Source organism: Rhamphochromis longiceps, linkage group LG16 (assembly GCF_057381845.1).
Source record: "Rhamphochromis longiceps isolate RC_006_pf linkage group LG16, R_longiceps_female_GT1.1, whole genome shotgun sequence".
Lineage (NCBI taxonomy): Eukaryota > Metazoa > Chordata > Actinopteri > Cichliformes > Cichlidae > Rhamphochromis > Rhamphochromis longiceps.
In genome coordinates this window covers 34,981,608-35,000,661 of record NC_140572.1, presented here as the reverse complement: position 1 = coordinate 35,000,661, position 19,054 = coordinate 34,981,608, and the positions used below count along the sequence as shown (strand labels likewise).

Below are 19,054 nucleotides of genomic sequence, written 5' to 3'. Positions count from 1 at the left end.
ACCGCCTGATGCCACCGTATGAATCTGTTTAAACAAACCGATGACACCAATGAAAAGCACTTGGTAAAAATGAAGAAGAGTTATCCTTATGTGAATGAAAAAAGAGAATGGGAAGGTGAAAAAAAGCAAAGCATCGTTAAGTGGAGCAGATAATGATGCTAAATAATTTTAAATATGGTGATGAATACTTTTTGGAGAAGCCCCCTGTGAAATTTTGCTTAGGACACCAGCACACTCTAGAACCAATACTACCTGTACTCACATCCAGGCTCAATTACACCGATTCTATGTTAACACTGATTTTATACCCAATGTCTGACTAATTCAGGGATTTTCCTTCTAACATGCAACTTTTCCAGTTAATTTCTCCAAAATCTCAGTACATATGCATAATGTCGTAATGATATCACTGTTTATCATCCATCCACTTATTAACTTATCCAGTTTAGAGTTTTTTGGGCCTGGAGCAAATTCACATTCACACATAGGGCCAATGTAGAACCACCAAGTAACCTAACAAGCTTGTTTTTGGACTGTGAGAGAAAGTTGGAGTACCCGGAGAGAACCCGCTGTCACTGCTGTCAGAGACACAATAAAAAAAGATCATTTTTTAGCAAAAATAATCCACTAAAGCTTCACAAAGTGAAAAGAAAGAAAGCTCTCTACACATGCTGAGAGGAACTTCAGAAACTGTTGATAATTCTCTGTGAGCTTCTTACTGAGTTGACCGTTTTCACATTGCACATAATAACCTATTGCTAATACAGAAGTATGGATTAGTGCAGCTTCTACATGTTACTATTTAGTGTTGTTAATTGCCATGAATCTCTTGTAACTCACTGTGAGGTCTTAATGCGACAACCACAGAGGCAATTATCTTGTAAACTGAAAACTTAGAAATTCTCCAAGGAAATCCTGGACTTCTCTGTAGCATCCATATGGTCCCACGTGAGATTGGATTCGTTCAGTACATAAGCACCACATATAGCACAGTTCATTATACCAGCTGCCACAGCATGAGGTCTGAGACTGTGACGGGACTGGGCTCCATGAAAAACTTGCACTTCTTCGTAGTTCAAATGACACCTGGAACATTGGGACAGGCTGACCTACATTTGAATTACATGATGGGGAGTACAATTGGAATTGAAGCGCTTCGTTTGGCTGCCTCTCTGCACATATTTGCAGATTATTCTCCTTCTTGCCAAGGTTATCTGGAAGATTTACATAGCACTTTGTTTTTTTTATAACCTGCACTAAATTGTAACATTCGCACATTTCACGAGCAGCTGTCAAAGACAATTTAAAACTGCTGTGCTATGGAGAAAACACACACACACACACACACACACACACACACACACACACACACACACACACACACACACACACACGTATAACGCCCAAGCCTTCATTTTATGTCTGCACGTGTGTTCATCGATCTGTTAAGGTCACATGAGAGCTGATCTTATGACTGATATTGATGCTTGTTAGTTATACACATAAAATTACTAACAAATGCTGAATGTCACACATATGGAAAACAGCCATGATAAAACTGATAGCAAATGTTTAAATGTCTTGTATAAATTATGCTTTAATATAGTTAGGAAGTTGCCCCTTTATACATTTTTCTCATGCAGCATAACTGTATGAAACAAATGTGAACCATAAGAAAAAAGAGAAACACATTCCACATACTGTAAAAGAGATACACTGGTGGAAAATTCTTATTCCATTACTTACTTTCCATCTTTCCAACATTACTAAACGCATAGTTATGAGCTAATATAAGGCAAGTGTTCATATTTACTGTGCTGATGCAGAGATGCATGGTGCGTGAGTGAAACAGAAAGTGGGGTTGCATTAAATGCATGAAAAGAAGACAAAACCTGCACACTGTACTTTCTATGCAGTTTGTGAATGAGGAATAAGCCTCCGCCGCTTGAATAAAGCACTTACCAGCGGAGTGTGCAGACCTCAAAGCTGACATCTTGATCCACTGCTGTGCAGCCTAAAATCCCTTGGGGTGTTGGAAATAATCAATACAGCACCTCTCAGTCAGACATGAGCAATCGGCCTCGAGGTGGTGGCGGGGCGGGGGGTTACCCCAGATAGCAAGGAGACATTGAACAGATGTTGATTTTCCATCTGAACCATCAGAATCGTCAGGATTGAAATGTCAACACAAAACCAATGTTGAAACAACATTGAAATACTGATGAAACCTTACACTGACATTGAAATAACATTGATTCACTGTTGTTCTGTCATCGTTGATTGTTGATCTATTTATAGTTGACAAGGTGACAACAATCACGTTGAAAAACCATCGATTTATGGTTGAGCGGGAAATTAAAGCTGCTACCACTTGGACTATTCCGCAGCACCCCTCTCAGTGGTACATCCCTCCAGGTAACCATTGTCTTGTACAGTAGAGCGGGACATTAGATTTACTCTCAGCGGAATTGACCGGAGAAGGCATCAGTTCATGCACTGCACTGGCCTGCGCCACGATTAGTATAAGGTAAGAATGAATGACTTTTGTTCTATTCGTTATTTCCACGGTTGCATTTGAATAACAGTAAAAAAAAACAAAAAACTTGTTAATGTAAAGTTTCGGATAAAATGTGGGAGCCCGAAATTGTGTCTACTTTCATCTTACAATCCGGCAACAAATAAATTGCACTGCAAACAAAGTCTATCAACAAAGAAAACATTTTCGTTTCATACTTTTCCGTTATATTCCCTTACAAAGCTAGCTTTAACGCTTCGAGGGTTCCTTTGTTCTTGCCGTCGCCTCGGCGCTTGACCCAGACTTTCGCTCTGTGGTTGCTTTTTAGCATAGTACTACAAAAAATTGTAAATCTGTGATATATGATTGATAAACGTAAAGGTAACTGTATAAATGTGTTCAATGACTTTGTTACTTTTAATGATTGGAGAGCACCCGCTTCGATTCGCACTCAATTCAAACTTTACGCTGCACGCTCACCTAACTTGCGTTTGCACCTTTTGTCCACACGTAAACTGCGTTTAGCATTTACGTGTGGACGAGGAAGACGGAGAAAACGCAGCGTCAAAGGTGTGCGCCTATTTTGACGCCACACTGTGCGCCAAGTTTTTGTCTCGGTGCCATGAATTCCTACAATGGCAGACTTAGACAAAATACTGTTAATTTTATTATCTTCAGTGTTTAAATGCTTACATATACGGGTTTGCTTGTAATTGTTGCCTATATACATTTTAAGCTATTATTTATTATTTAGTTCAATCAATAGATCAAGTTTTGTAGTGACTATGAAATATATTGTAATTATCTGTTTCCTGTTTATCCTAGACAGGGCAAAAAAGGACTCCAAATTAAAAAAAAGATAAAAATGAAAGACTGGTGCATTGTGCAGTTTAGCACTGGTGGTACAGAAATAGTCCCTAGATCATGGATAAATGGGGAGAAATTGTCATGGCCTCCATATCCTCCGTGAGACACATTCAGGATCCACGACGCAGTAAAGAGGAGAGTTCATCCTGGTGCAACATGGCTCACCTATGCACCAGTCCGACTTCTAATAAGCCATGGTGGGTATCATCTGGATTGGTGTTGTATAAATGTAACAATAACAAGTTTTTCGTGTCCTAATTTATGTCTGGCCATACATTGTGTTTGTACTTCCAGACACATTTCACGAAGCAGAACGCAGTCTTCAGAAATATCTAAGTGAACACTGTGATACGTCTGACCTTCAGTCCGAAGCTGAAACTCAGACCAGTCATAAAAGAAAGCACAAGTAAAACTTTTTTTATTTCACAAACATATCTTTGATTGCTAAGAATTTATGATCTTGTCTTTTATACATATCTGTGGTGCTTGCATACTGCAATATCACCACATAATATAGTCCAAAAAGTGGAAGCTTGTAAACTTTTTATAAATGCAAAGCCGTGTACACTTGTGCACTTCAAAAATTCCTTGTATACTGTACCTTCTTGCACATCTCCGTTTCCTGTGTGTGTTGTTATAAATCAAACTGTAACTTTAGGAAAAAATATTCCAAAAGCACATTTGTAATTACTTATGACCGTTTTCAACTTTTTTTCTTTAGACCAAATCCCCTGTACACATATAGTGACTCAGAGGATGAGCAGCCCACAAAAAAAATGGTTTCCCCAGGCCCCTCGAGTGAAAATACCAGGTAATAAAATACTGTCTAGTGTCTTTGTACATGTCTGTGTGTGACACAAGGAAACGTTTGACAAGTTGTCTGTATTCTTAAATACTTAAAAAAAATTATCTTTTTCTGTCAGACCTGACGAGAGCTGTTAACGAACTCCGTGAGGAGGTCAGAGCCATCCGCAATACCGGCTGCAATGAATCGGTAGATGCTGGGGTACTGCCTCTGGATTTGCCCTTGCACAACATTGAGGAGCTAAACAATGCAGAGCCAGCTCTTCAATCACAAGAGGCAAATAAGGCAATGGTAAGTATATAAAGGTTATGTACACTTTGTAACTATAAAGTGTAATAGCTGTCAGATGTGATTTAAATACATAACAACGGCCTGTTGATTAAACACACAAGCACTTGCATACACATTTAAGACATGAGACACGCTAATTCCATCTCTTAAAATGTGTCTATAGGTGAGACGCTTTGCCTTGATTGGAGCCTGACGCAGCAGTTAGGGGCAAACTCTATGTCCGAGTTTGTCTTTGCACAAGCAGTGCAGAAATGGCTCCGATACGCCCCAGATCGTTTGGGTGGTGCAGGACGCACATCATGCAAAAAATTACAAACTTCTGTGAATCATATAAACGTAAATCGGAAACTGTCTTTTAATAAAGTATTTAGCAAACGAAACATGCCTATTGACCTTTTTTTGTTTATTTTTTTTCTCTGTTACATCACATGCAATGCTTTCTTATTTTAGGATATTAATATTGACATGATACATTGTGAGACATTTGGGTTTTTTTTTATAAAGGGTGTCCAATTTAAGGAATAAGTACAATTATGTGTTTAGGTGGTTGAAGTATTGATGGAAACATGCAGTAGTTTAGTATTGGTTAAAATACCTATAAAGAAAGGTAGATTTCCAGTCATGATTTAACTGTTTTAATAAAAAGCAACTGTGCGAAAGAGGCGGAAAATCAACACCATAGCTCAACAGTGTTTCAATATCAGAATCTGACATTGTTTCAATGTCAACAGTATTAGAAAATATAACGTTGAATCAACGTCAGGTTTCAACATTGATTCAACATCAAAACCTGACGTTGTTTCAACATTAAAAAAGGGTGCAAGAGTGACGTTAGGTCAACGTCACACTTCAACGTTGGTTCAATGACACAGCCTGATATTGACTCAACATTGTTTCAATGTTTCCTTGCTATCTGGGACGGGATCAATTTTATGTCTTTGACTAATTATGACTTTAAGAAAAAAAATCACGGACTTCAACAAGACAAGCATGATTAAAGTGATTGTGATGGCTTAAGTTACCGCAGATAGTGCATCGCCAAAGAACGGTTACTATTGGTGCCATTTTCAGACGGACTGGTTCCTGTTTCTTTTTTGGCTAATTTGCTTAAAGGGGAGACGGGGGAGGCATAGCTGAGGGGAGGTGCAGGCGGGCAGGGAGACAAGGAGGAGGTGGGGGAGCTGGGGAGCGAGCGAGGGGAGCTGCCAACAGAACAGCAGTCCAATCCACGCGCAGCCGGGACTCCTTCTGGCGCCAGGCGCGCGCTGATCACTGAGATTCAGAGCGAGAGAGGGAGAGGCGCGTGACGAGTCGGAGCGGTGTGCCTCCTCGAGACCCTCGCTGGGACACCACCTCCTCCTTCTTCGCAGTGATAGTCAACAAGTGCGGCCGTCGCGTTGAGTTTAATTAGAAGAACCAACATCAGCCGCATCTGGATTCGGCTCGAGATTTGGTTCCACGCGCACCGCTGAGGAACTTTCTCGCGTTTCCAGCCCCTTCATATACGGACACTGAAGTAGTACTTTTTTAAAAATAATGGGCTTTTTCTGTTTGTTTTCAAAGACCTTCTTTCTATCTAAAGACCCGTACGCGAGTGTTTTGTTGGGTTGCCTTTCTGCCGAGGCTGGGTGGAAAAAAGTGGGTAAAAACCAATTTCCAGGTAAGTACCTTTATAAGTAGTAAACCTGCTATAAAAAAAGGACTTATTAGCCTGTATGTCTTTGCTTTTCTGCTGCCCACAGAACCACATCATGATTAAAATCCGCAATATTACCAAACGCTCTCGTGCTGCCTTCCCATAATAAATTTAAATCTCTCTTCTGTGTTTTCTTGCCGCTGTAGGCACCTAATAATATCCTCAGCTATTAAAGATACATAAATGTTAAATTCCTTTATTCTTGTGCCAGGCTGAAACGCCTTGTTATAAACCTTAATACTTTTACATAATTTTATTACATTCCTGCAAAAATACATTGAAAACCACAGCACAGTGTGTAAATCCTATGGTGTACTATTTTACTTACAAATGCAGGGGTGTCATAACACAGCTGCAGAATGCTTTAGGTGGACAAGACGCCTCATCTTGTCCACACCTCCTGCTGAGCGCAGGCTGATGAGGATATGAGGGGCCCTTTTTTTGTCTTTTTAAGAAATGGTGTGTGTGGCCTTAAGCTATGAGGCGCCTGCCAAAGTGATGGGTGCACAAAAAATGACAAATGAGAAGAAGACACCGCAGCTCCATGGGGCGGATGACCTCGAACACAGCGAGGGGGGCTCATTGTGTGCTCAGTTCAGCCCACCAGAGGGTGCGCAGTCCTAAAGTGATGATCGTCCTGCAGGACAGATGGGAGCAATTTTAGAGGGCACAGCTATATCTACCGTGAGGCTGTGAATGAGTGGCAGCAGTCCTTGAGATGCAAGAGTTCTGCAGAAAAAATGCTTTTCCTGGGTTTTTTGGTAATATTGTTTGCTTTTCTTTGCTTAGATATTAAATGTAATGTAATTAAGATCGATCTGCACGGTGCTCTCAGATTTATGAGATTTGCTGAAGTGAAATGGATTTTTTTTTTCTGCTAATAATTGCATCACACCTTTAGCAAACATTGTGGGCATATCATTTTCTCCGCTCATTTTGGCAAGACAAAGGCAGCTGGCTGTGCACTCAGAAAAGAACTTATTTAGCAGGAATTACTGGCTCTGTTAGTTCTTTGTGTATAAACTCTGTGCACACGTAACTGCTCCTTTTACATAGTAGTAATTCTTTTTTATTATTATGAAGAATAACTTGTTATTTCTTTGCTTTTTTCAGTGCACAACATGGTGAGAGGATTCCAGCGTTGCTTGGTTGGCTCCTAGCTCTCTGAAGCTTTTAACATCCTCACAATAAAACCTGAAAATACAGGTCTCTGCTGGAATATGTTCAGCAAACAGCTCAATTTTTGGATGAGCACCTTCGAAATATATTTCAAAAGGTTATATAAAACTCTTTCAAATCAATTTTAAAGGATTATCTGGAGATAAGCCCAGATGCTTCTGTGAATAAACTGATCATTTTGGTATTTTTTAAGCGCTAATGAAGCTGTGATTATCCTCATTAAATGCTGAGAAACAGGTGATACTATGTTTGCTTTTGCCTGACAGAACTTGCAGGAGGTCACTGCTGAATATGCAGGACTTAGCAGGGCCTGATATGCACAGGAAATCCCTGATCTTCAGCGGCTTTGCCCTCTTATGGGGCTTGCTGTTTGGAATATTTTTCACAAGTGTACCAGTGGTAGCTTGTCCCACAAGCTGTCACTGCGTGGAGAAGAATGGCTTAACCGTGGTCCAGTGTATGTCTCGTAACCTGGAGAAGATCCCTGCGGATCTTCCAAGAGATACTGTTATCCTGCTTTTGGCGTCCAACCACATCACCCACATCCCCCATCATGCCTTCAAGGAACTACACTACCTTCAGGAGCTGGATCTGTCTAACAATGAAATAAAGACTGTGGACGCTGGAGCATTTCAGGGTGTTTTTGACAGCCTCCTTGTACTGGATTTATCAAACAATCGCATCAAAAGTGTCCCCAAAGAGGCATTTGCCCGCCTACGAGCAAAAATCAGCCTCTCGAACAACCCGTGGCACTGTGAGTGCACGCTGCAGGAGGTGCTGAGGGAGCTGCAGCTGGACCCGGAGACGGTGAACGAGGTGATGTGCCACACGGCCGTGAAGGAGGAATATGCCGGCAAACCACTAATCCAGGTGCTGGACTCAGGGATCAACTTCTGCAACTTTCACCACAAGACAACTGATGTAGCCATGTTTGTGACCATGTTCGGGTGGTTCACGATGGTGATCGCGTACGTCATCTATTACGTGAGGCACAATCAGGAGGATGCCAGGAGGCACCTGGAGTACCTCAAGTCACTGCCAAGCAGCTCACAGATCAGCAAGGACTTTGACACCATCAGCACGGTTCTCTAACAGGCCTGGTGACTCAGGAGGTGTAGTGTGTGTGTGTGTGATTGTGTGTGTGTGTGTGTGTGTGTGTGTGTGTGTGTGTGTGTGTGTGTGTGTGTGTGTGTGTGTGTGTGTGTGTGTGTGTGTGAGTAAATGTTTGGTTATGTTCAGAATGACTAAAAAGCTGTTGCAACACATCATCATTTATGTTTTCAAGCACATCATAATCATTGGGTGTCTATAATAGAAAATACTGAGCTGCCCATAAATGATGTATTTTACATTATTCCCAAACATTTGCTTTGGTTTTATGTAATATACGTAAATTGTTAAAGCCCCCAACCAAACAAGGCAGCAATGAGAGCACAAAGTGAGCAAAATGCTGCTGAAAGTCACAAATACACAAGGAGTAATAGATCCAGAGTGGAGAGATGAATGATCGTTCCCTGGTGTCGATCCTCCATGTGATTGAATTTGGACTGAGACGAATGAGGAGGGCTACAGTGTCTCCCAGTTACTTTGTATCGACTGATTTATGTTCTTTGTGTCACTCTGTCAAGGTGAAGGCTATTTTGTGAGACTCCTGCTAATATATGAACACGATCGAGATGTTAAAATTCAGTTTGTATTGCACACGCATAACGGTGTTCTGACAAACCATACTAATTTGGCAAAACGTCCATAAGTAGTTTATGCACATTTCTACTCTCACAGAGTAATTCCAGCACAAATGTAAGTAGGTATGACAGTTTGCCACTTAACTTTGCCCATCAGAGTATGCTTGTAGCTCATATTCATAAAGCCAGGACGGTTTGCCACTTCATTTTACCCGTTAAAGTATGCTTGTAGGTCACATTCACAAAGGTAGCATGGTTTGGCACTTAATTTCGTGTTGTGCGCATGCACAGAAACAACAGGTAGGATGGTTTGTCAGGTAGGATGGATTCCCAGAACACCGGCCCTGCCTTCAAAAAACCTTTACACATCAAACTGTTGGCCCAGGAAATAATAATTTTTTTACTTCATGAAGCATCATGTCATGTTAAAGACTAGGAAAGCCTGCCATGCACTTACAGCTCTGATATGTTTTTTCTGTAGAAGACTTAATCCTTTCTGGTCTAGGTTTAATGTCAAAGAAGGTGAAAGGCTCTGATCCAAGTTCTTTATTATGTAAGGAAGTGAAATAAAAACAAAATTAGCACACTACAGCGCATCATACATCTCAAAATATGAACCTAGTTTCTCCGATCCCAATGACTTTTGGATTTTCACAGGTTGATAACAAACACTTATCTTTTTATATTATAGGCAACATACAGAAAATGCAAAAAGATCTTTACGCACACTCTATGTTGCATCTGTTTGTATTTTAGCTGCCTGGTCTCAGCAGTCCATGATGCGACATAATGCAATTTATTTTGCAGTGTACATGGATACAAATTTTCAGTGGATCTTAATTGGAAGTATGTTTCATTTGTGCACCTCTTAAATTTCCCAGACTATGCTGTAATCAGACTGATCACTAAAGCAACACATAGAAAATTTCTTATTGATAAGCTAATCTCTATTGCTATAACACCCCAGATGTCAAACCCATGGTTTCAAAATTGTAGTCCACCGATGTCACAGCAGCCACGTCCATCTTCTATTTACGACCCATGATTTTATCCCAAACGTTGATCTTTTTCAGCCAGTGAATTAAATTCAAAAATAATAACAAATATTCCCAGAACTCTAGTTCTTCACCCATTCAAAATGGACATAATTCAGTTCCTGTTCATTTACATAGTCTTCATAATTTACCTGCAGATTCATTTTACAAACTGCTGCCAGCCTTTTTTGCACATTTACACACAAAATAATTAAAGATTTGTGTACATTAATGTGGATTAATAAATTCAGTTCTTTCATTAACTGACATGAACTGTAATGCTGATGCAAAATGACCTTTCCTAACTTAGTGTTTTGCTCCAAAGGGTTTTATAAGAACAGTAAAGTGGAACTGAATCCTTAATCTGGAATTATTCTCATCTGAAAATACTATGTCATTGTCTTCAGGAAACTATGCAGATAAAGGTGTAACTTACAGAGACCCATTTAATATCTTCAGTTTGTGATTCTTTACAAGAATGTGTCCTTTTGTGCAATCAAGATCAGTGATGGATCATGGGGCAGATATTTGGTCAAATATTCTGATAGCAATGCTTTGCTGCCTTGTCCCTTAAGAATCATGCCATGGGAACTTCTGTCACTTAAATGCATCTAAAACTAAATAACTGATGATTGGGTTTAGACACAGCGGCTACAGCTAATGAGTACAACATGTCCAGTTGTGTGAATGATAAGGTGATGCCTTATTTCCATTATTAAATTAAGTCTGAAGGATAAGTTTATCATGGATCGGGGACATCAGAGAATTCACTGAAAACTAAATTCCTTTTCTGTCAGTTTGTCATCCTCTTGTGTTGCTTTTATCAATCTTTTATTGAGAGTCTCATGAGTTTTGCTTTTATCTGCTGGCTTCACAGCCTCATGGTAAAGAGGCAGAAACAGCCTGAACAGCATCACCAGAGTATATTCTGTCTGCAGCCAATAAATCCCCCAAACTGCAAAACATTAGGCATGTTCTGAACACGCGATTAGAGCCGTTTTATCTGTTTGTAAAAAGACTTACTGTTTATTCGCACTTTGCAACTCAGAAATTAAATGGTCTGTAGATTATTATTTTTATTTCTTTAGTCCTTAATGGTGATTTAAAAATACTGTCTTCATTCATTTATTTTGCCTATTCATGGTGTTTATTTTTGGTTTTTGCAGAGTTTATTCCACATTTGATTTAATCTGTTTATTACTGTACCAGAAACATCTCCAAACAAATTGCTTCTATTGGGATTAATAAAACCGTTTATACCATATTGTGTTGTACAATACTGGTGGCCCAATGTGCGCAAATCTCAACAATGTGTCTCCTGGATCTGTGTCAGGCAGGTTGATTTGGTCCTGTCAGGTTTGAAATGGAGAACAATGCAAGTAGCGTTACCCTGCAGCCATATCTCCAGACTCTCTGTCCAGATTATAAAAACCCAATTACTGAGCTAAAACACCCACAGTCTAGTCAGAAATCTCCAGATGTTTGACACTGTGAGGGAGCCCTTCTGCATTCCTGCATTACACAACCTTCCGATTCAAGGTTACACTATTTTGTGATAACCTGACACAGTAGCAGTGGCCTGTATAGAAGGCAGGAATTCACAGCTACAAGGTGTTAAGAATATTTCATGGGGGTTTGACAACACACTCTGACACAAATGTGGTAATGATGCTGAAAATGGCTTTTTCTTGCTAAAAAATATGCATCACTTCCAGTTCAATATTCAAATGTTACACAGGCGTGCTATAATATATGTGCGCAACATACAGAAACTAAGTTGAGCTAAGTATTTAAGGACGTCTTAGGTCAGGCAATTAATCAGTGCAGGTAAAAGAAAAAAGCCATCACAAAGTAACTTTAATATACAAATAAATGAATACAGCTTTGAATCGCAATTTTACTGTCTAACTTCAAGGTTTGTATGAATATGTGTGTTGAGTATTGCAGTTTGTTACTGTCAAGCATCACATATTATCAGTTACCTTACGCCTCAGTCATACAGGCCTTGAAACTGGGTGGTGACCCCCTGGCAACCACTGGCTACTAGGAAAAATCAATCTGGTGAGAGGTTGCTGACAGTTACTAGGTTAGAATGATTGTAAAGAGGAATGCAGCACTGCATTAAAAACCTGTAATCGCAGGAGATGGCCATCATCACACACAGTTGCCATGGGAGACGTTGACATGCCTCCAAACACTTGCCAACTACTCGCTGAGCGTTAGTGAAAATGTGAAAAGTCTGTTGCAACCCAGTGATGGAGACTGTCCTCGGAGTAAATCATGCACCCAGGAGACATGCTGACAAAAAGTATTTCACACAAAGCAACATAGCGATTAGAGATCATAGAAAGTCTTTTCAAAATGCTATGTCTGAAAAGAAGTGCTGGAAATGTGAAGCCGGTGGTGCCGAGATTAAGGATGCTGCTGTTCGAGATATGAGTTGAGAGTAAATACAGTATAGTATTACCTAGGTAACCGGTGCCTCCAATTCTTCCAGTGTTGATGCAGCTTAAAACAACACTTTTAGGCTGAAGGCAAACGTTTTCTGTTTTGTGTTAAACTTCTTTGAGTTTAACTCTAGCCTGGTGAGTAGTTGGAGAGTGTTTGCAGACAAGTTGGTCCCTTTCACGCAAACTACGGACAACTTCTGCAATCTGAGTGACCAAAGCAATCACAAGGAGGTGATTGGAGGAAGTTTTTGGTGCAGCACCCCCTTAGGAAACTGTTTCACCTAGTGAAAGCCAGCGAACTCCAGCAACCACTTGCCAACCAGTTTGGGAACACTCTACCACTAGTTGCCAGAGGATTGGTAACCAGTCTTGAAGCCAGTGTGGCTAAAGGTTTAATTAGCATGCCTTAGGCTTATGACCTTTTTTGATTGTAGCATACCTGTGTTTGGACACAAACTCAACTTTGTTGGTCAGGAGTTGATTGTGTCCAAGTACCTACTCTCTGGGATTTCTACACCATAGCACTGTGCGTTAAGCCCTCTCGCTATCCATCCTCACCACTGCAGAAACAAAAACATCTTCTGTACTTTCCTCATGTAGTGACTCCCCACTCATGTAGTAGTTCAAACAGGTTAAAATAAACACAAAAACACAAGTACTCAACCTACTCCAGGGGAAGATTTGTGTTTAATTTTGCATATTGTCATTCAGTTTTTAAACTATTGTAAGTATCTTTGTTACAAACGTGTCTGTATGTGTAGTTTCGACCTGTCATATAACAATGTTTGTGCTGGCCAATGTGTATAAAACTTTTCTGAACAATTTTCTGAAGGAATGCACATGCCATCTGTGTTGTTATTTTGTAAAATACGTCTCTAGTTAAATCAAAGTGTCGAGGTATCTTTAGGAAATTGTACCTGTCAGTTTTCTTTTCTTCGTCAGTAGAAGAATAAGTCTATGAGCTGTGTATTTCTGTGATGGAAATGAAAGGGCTCCGATAATCATAGAGATTTGTTTCAGTAATTACTGTGTGTTTGTTTTGTTTCTCTAAATTAATGGACACCTTACCAGCATTTCAAAAATAAACATTTCTTTTCAAACACGCTTCAGTGGCCGATTTTTGCTGCCCCCCCAGCAGTGGTGATTTATAAGCTCTGTAGGTAGTTTCTCCCTACACCCTCAGCCTCTTGGCTAGTTCAGGAAGCTTGCAGCTTGCATACATCACAGCATGTCTCGCTACCATCTTGTAAACCTTTGCTGCTATCCTTCTGTCACAAATCCTCATCATCCTAGTGTCGATCCCAAACCTGGATAAATGGGGAAGGTTGCTTCAGGAATCATCCGTAAGTGTCATATTAGAACACACACGTTTAATTGAGTATTTTAATTTAAGCTATAGTCTTTTCCTAAACATAATCTGTTTGGTTTTCTTTATATATTAACATATAAATATATATAAATGTTTATTTATATAGAGCCAGTTCACAGCATAACTTACCTCAAGGTGAAGACTACAATATTATTGGAAAAAACTCAACAACCCAATGAGGAAGCACTTGGCAATGGTGGAAGGATGAACTACCTTTTAACAGGAAGCCTGATCCAGCAGAATAAACTTCAGGAGGTGCAGCCACCTGCCTTGACCAGCTTGGGGGTGAAGGGAAAGAAAAGAGAATGAAAGGGAGACAAATTATTGACATGCAGTAGTGTTAGATAAATATGTTGAGTGAACTGAAGGGAGTGGAAAAGAGCAGCAAAACTAAGGAATGGTCACTTGGTGCAGCCCTGACTGTAAGCTTCACAAAAAGGAAAGCTAATCCTAAAAGTAGAGAGGTTGTCTGTCTCTGAAATCAACACTGGGAGCTGCTTCCTCAGGAGAGGAGTGTGATCACTGAAGCCTCAGCCTCAGCCTCCCATTCTACTTTTAGATTATAGATTTGGGAGCCTCTCCTAAATCCTATATGGAGACTTTCACTTCTTAAAAACAGACTACTCTTGACAGTTTCACGTCAGGACCCAGGATTGCACTTGCTGATGTGTGGAGGCATCAGTGCCAAAGGAAATCTTGTGTGCAACACCGGTTGTTTGGGAAAAATTAGTGGTATTTGATTTCATGGACTCAATGTGACTGCACCTGTCAACCTATCAATACCCACAGTAGTGTTTCATAAGCTTTTTGTTTTGGGTGTGGTGCATGGTTGTCGTGCCAAGGTGGGTTATTAAAAGTTTGCTCTTGATGTTCTGGCAGCTTTCTCTGTAGTTTATAGACAGCTTTGTAAATAGTTGTACCCTTTTTCCTCAATGAGTTCCACATATAAACGAGCTGTATAAAAAAAATGACATTTTTGTCAAGTATCTTTAATTTTAGTCCTTGCTTATGTAAGGACTCACAAGAATTATTCTTGTTTGGACAAAGAGAAGCACACAAATGGAACAGAAAACAGAAAAATATGGGATTTAATTTGCTTTAGTGAGTCATCAGCTGTCAAGGATTTTGACTTACAAGTTTGTTTTGCAAGGATTGTGGTTTGGAGCACAGTGTAGTGATTGTTCAATGCAAAAAGAAAAAAAGAAAAACAACCGATTGTTAATCTTCTCCACAGCTGCTTCTCAAGGAGTGGCCTCTTGTGCTGTGAGTAGGGCAAGCTTTTGACTTGTCCCGCTGGCAGTTTGAGAGTGGAGATCGATAAAAGACACATTACAGAGAGAAACACGTCCCTGCAGTACCACTGTTAAAGGCCAGTCTCTAAAGCTCTGCGACATACTTTACTGTAGCATTTATTTTAATTAGTGCTTCCTGAACCTTCAGCGAGTGACTTTTTTTAAACTGTTGTGCTTTTTTTGGATGAGCACGGCAGCGATCTTTATGTCAAAACTTAATTTGTTAATTAGATGTCCGTGCGGAAGTTACGGAGCCAAAAGTGACCAGTGCAATCTTTCAGTGTTATTTAAACTAACCACAAGACTCCTGGGCCAATGTGCTTTGGACAGACGAGACCATGTTTGGCCGTAATGCAGAGCACGGCATTTGGTGAAAACCCAGTGCAACATATGAGTCTTCTCTCCCCACTATATATTAGTATTTTAGAGCCAAATGCAGAGGTAGGAATAAAAAAAGTACAAATACTTTGTTACTATACTTAGATACAATTTTCAAGTATCAGTACTTGATATCGCTACTGTTTCATGACAGACTTATTACTTTAGGTTTAATGAATATGATGCGCATATTTAGTTACTCTGCCTTTGAAGAGGCAAAGAAATTTAAGTCTCATATTGCATTGTAGCTTCTTGGTCGGAAAAAATTAAGCCAGCGCATAAGTGTCTAAAAACCTGCATTTTATCTGAAGGCCACTAGATGGCGATAGGTGTTGCAAAAAGATATCTTGTCCTACAGAAATCTATGGAAACCTAGCTTTCTTAGATGACCTTTGTCAACATTTCCTTGCTGAATTCATACTGGGTCATACTGAACATAAAATAAGGGTATTTTGTATACTATCTTTCAAACAGAGAATTATCTGTGTGATGAAGCCTTATGTTTGCTGACCAACGAGCTAGCAATCATCAGTTGTTAGCCAGTGACTGTGAGGTTTCACAGACAGATCTTAACTTCCTTACGTTTTTTTTGCGACTAAGGTGGCAAAAGTGGAAAAGCTAATCGCAAGGCTTGTGAACAGGACTTTAGAAACCAAAGTGTGATGTCATGGTATAAGGTTGGGCGATATGTAAAATTTTTCCAACCGACATTCGTCAGTCCAATAACTGACAATAGGCAATATATTTGTGCAGGTGACTTTTTGATGGGCGGAACAATGTAGTCATGCACGGACTGATTTGCGTGTTTAGAATTTATATGTTTTGTATGGAGGGAATATTTTACTTTCTTTTCTTGTTTGTTTCAGTATTAATATACCTACCTTTTGGATTATTCATTTATTTATTCATTTGAGATGGGCCAAAATGCACAAAAAACTTAACTTTAGGTCAGAGATTTTTTTTTTTAATGTTCGCTGGAAGAGACATTTTGTTTTTAACTTACTCTTCGAGTGTGTAAATAAACACTGGAACGGCCTGTAAACATGGTTATAGTGGAAAAAAGAAGCCAGTTGTGTGTGTAAAAAAAGATTTGTATGTGTAAAAAGAATTTGTGTGTACGTAAAAAAAGATTTGTGTGTGGACTTAGCCAAAAAATACGTGTGAAACTCTGCACCCAAGTTTCAAGTTACAAGTACGAATTTTGACTTCCTTTCATCTGATTGGTCAATGTCATGTCAATCACAAATTTAACTATCCAATCAGAGAATAGATGGGTTTGACTGTCGGAGGGGACACACACACAAATTCTTTTTACACATACAAATCTTTTTTATGCACACACAAATTCTTTTTACACATACAAATTCTTTTTACACACACAAATTCTTTTTACACACACAAATTCTTTTTACACATACAAATCCTGATTTACAAGTACAAAACTGATTTACAAGTACAAAATTTTTATGACCACAATTTGAGCCCATACATTTGTTCGCAGCTGGAAGAGGGTGCTGAAAAACAGCCCTATTGTTTTTTCTGTTGACTGCTTCTCTTAGTTTCAACCAACATTATTAGCAAACTTACTAATCGGAAAATAAATAAATTGTTCTTGTTAAAACTCAGCCTACTGTCGATAGTCGATATATTCATCCAGCTACCCAACCTTATCATGGTACCTACGTCCATCTTTTATACTGTCTGGGGTTAAAGTGGGCCAGAATGGTCTGGAATTGACTTAAAGGAGCAGATGTCCATCAACTGGAATTTCAGTACTTCAGAATGTAGCTAGAGCTACTGAAGAGGAGTGAGGGCAAACAAAGTCTTTTAGCAGGTAATTTTAAATGCAATATCTCAAATACCAAACAAATATCAAACACACAAACTATTCCAGTGCAGTGTATCTGACACTGTGTCTGCTAAGTGAAGGTACAGTCGTAGGGAGAGAAAATAAAGGTTAATGTGCGATTTCACTCTCAGAGATGGACGAAGGTGCAAAAAAAAAAAAAAAAAAAAAAATGCGGTGGGAATGGCGGAGTGGCTAATAATATTATTTTTGCCATTATATTAATACAACATGAGGTCAGTTGGCAGAAAACATCCTTCATCCACCAATGTTAGAATAGAATAGCCTGCTATTATCATTGTACATGTATAATTTGTATAACTGGTATTCAATACCTACTGCTCAATCCACTTCGTATTGTCTCTGTCCCGTCTTTGTTTATTGTACATAGATATAGTTAGTAATAGTACCTTTTATCTCTTAAGTTTACCCAAATTTAGCTAGTTATTATTTATTTGTAATTTCTAGTTTTATATCTCTTGGAGATATATTTTTTATGTTCTTTAAATGCACCATGGGGGGCTTGGGGTGAAACGGCATTTTGGCATGCTGTACACTGTGTATATTGTTGTATTGACAATAAAGACCTTGAATCTTGAATCTAATGAAATTATAAAACCTGTACTTCAGGTTTTAGCATGCATTTTTTAAGACAAGTAACTGTAGTTCTGCTTTAGTGACAAATACTTTTGTCACCTCTTGTTCAATGCAAGGCCGTCTGGAAGTCTAGAAATAATAATGTCTAGAAAAGAAAAAAATCAAGGCATTGCAATGGCCCAGTCAAAGTCCAGACCTCAATCTGACCGAAATGATGTAGTGGGACTTTAACAGAGTAGTGCAAATTCACACAAACCTTAACAAAATTAGGTAATGTTGTAAAGAAGCATGGGCCAAAATCCCTTCATATTGATGTGAGAGACTGAAATAGTCACACAGAAAACAAATGGTTGATTCAAGTCATTGCTGCTGAAGGTGTTTCTACAAGCTACTGAAACATAAGCTGTACTTAGTTTTTCACACACTGCTTCTGTGTTTTGGCTTAGCTTGTGTTAAATGATTACGTGGTGTAATATGTCAAATGTTGTTGTTGTTAGCCTAATGTTGTGTTTAAATATCTTGCTATGTAAAACTTCAGAATTGAAAGACGTAAACTTTCTTTTTAGCATGACTGCCCGTCTACCACTGTTCAATGAATATATTACCTGAAACTTAGCATTCATTTTAATTCTGAGGTGGTGGGAATTCACAGCAGTCAATATAAGCATGTAAGCGATTGTAAGGCCACCTTGTTGTCAGTATAATAGCCTCAAAGTTTACTTTTTGTTCTGTGTGAAAGCTATAATAAGTCACCCGCTGATTCACATTATAATTCAATTCAGTTTCAGTTCAGTTTTATTTATGTACCTGCAACAGCTCTTGGGGCGCATTGTCCTTTTGACAAAGCACTTAGCAACAGTGGGACAAAAAAAAAGTCCCCCTAACAGGAAAAAAGCTCTAGCAGAACGATGCTCAGAGAGGATGACCAGTGGCCTTGAAGGAGGAGAGAGGAGAAAACAAAGAGAAAAATTCAAAGTGGTGAGAAACAGCAAACAATAACCCAGGGAATATACCACACCTGCCTGTGATGTTGCACCTCCAACATGGTAT

General features: G+C 39.3%; 1 protein-coding gene and 1 long non-coding RNA gene across 2 annotated transcripts; both read left to right on the top strand.

The window, feature by feature from the left end:
* The first annotated feature begins 2,406 nt into the window (after positions 1–2,406).
* On the top strand, positions 2,407–4,869 carry LOC146651560 (uncharacterized). Its single transcript, XR_014908030.1, has 6 exons — positions 2,407–2,527; positions 3,341–3,579; positions 3,677–3,788; positions 4,104–4,193; positions 4,306–4,478; positions 4,642–4,869. It is a non-coding gene; the product is annotated as an uncharacterized LOC146651560 (long non-coding RNA).
* Positions 4,870–5,756: 887 nt separating this feature from the next.
* On the top strand, positions 5,757–13,462 carry lrrc3 (leucine rich repeat containing 3). Its single transcript, XM_085385408.1, has 2 exons — positions 5,757–6,138; positions 7,288–13,462. The coding sequence occupies exon 2, from the start codon at positions 7,645–7,647 to the stop codon at positions 8,443–8,445; it is 801 nt and encodes a 266-aa protein (XP_085241534.1). The 5' UTR covers positions 5,757–6,138; positions 7,288–7,644; the 3' UTR covers positions 8,446–13,462.
* The last annotated feature ends 5,592 nt before the right edge of the window (positions 13,463–19,054 follow it).

What these genes read in the sequence shown, in the direction of transcription:
- lrrc3 (XM_085385408.1), top strand. Translation starts at nt 7,645, where the DNA reads ATGCAGGACTTAGCAGGGCCTGATATGCACAGGAAATCCCTGATCTTC.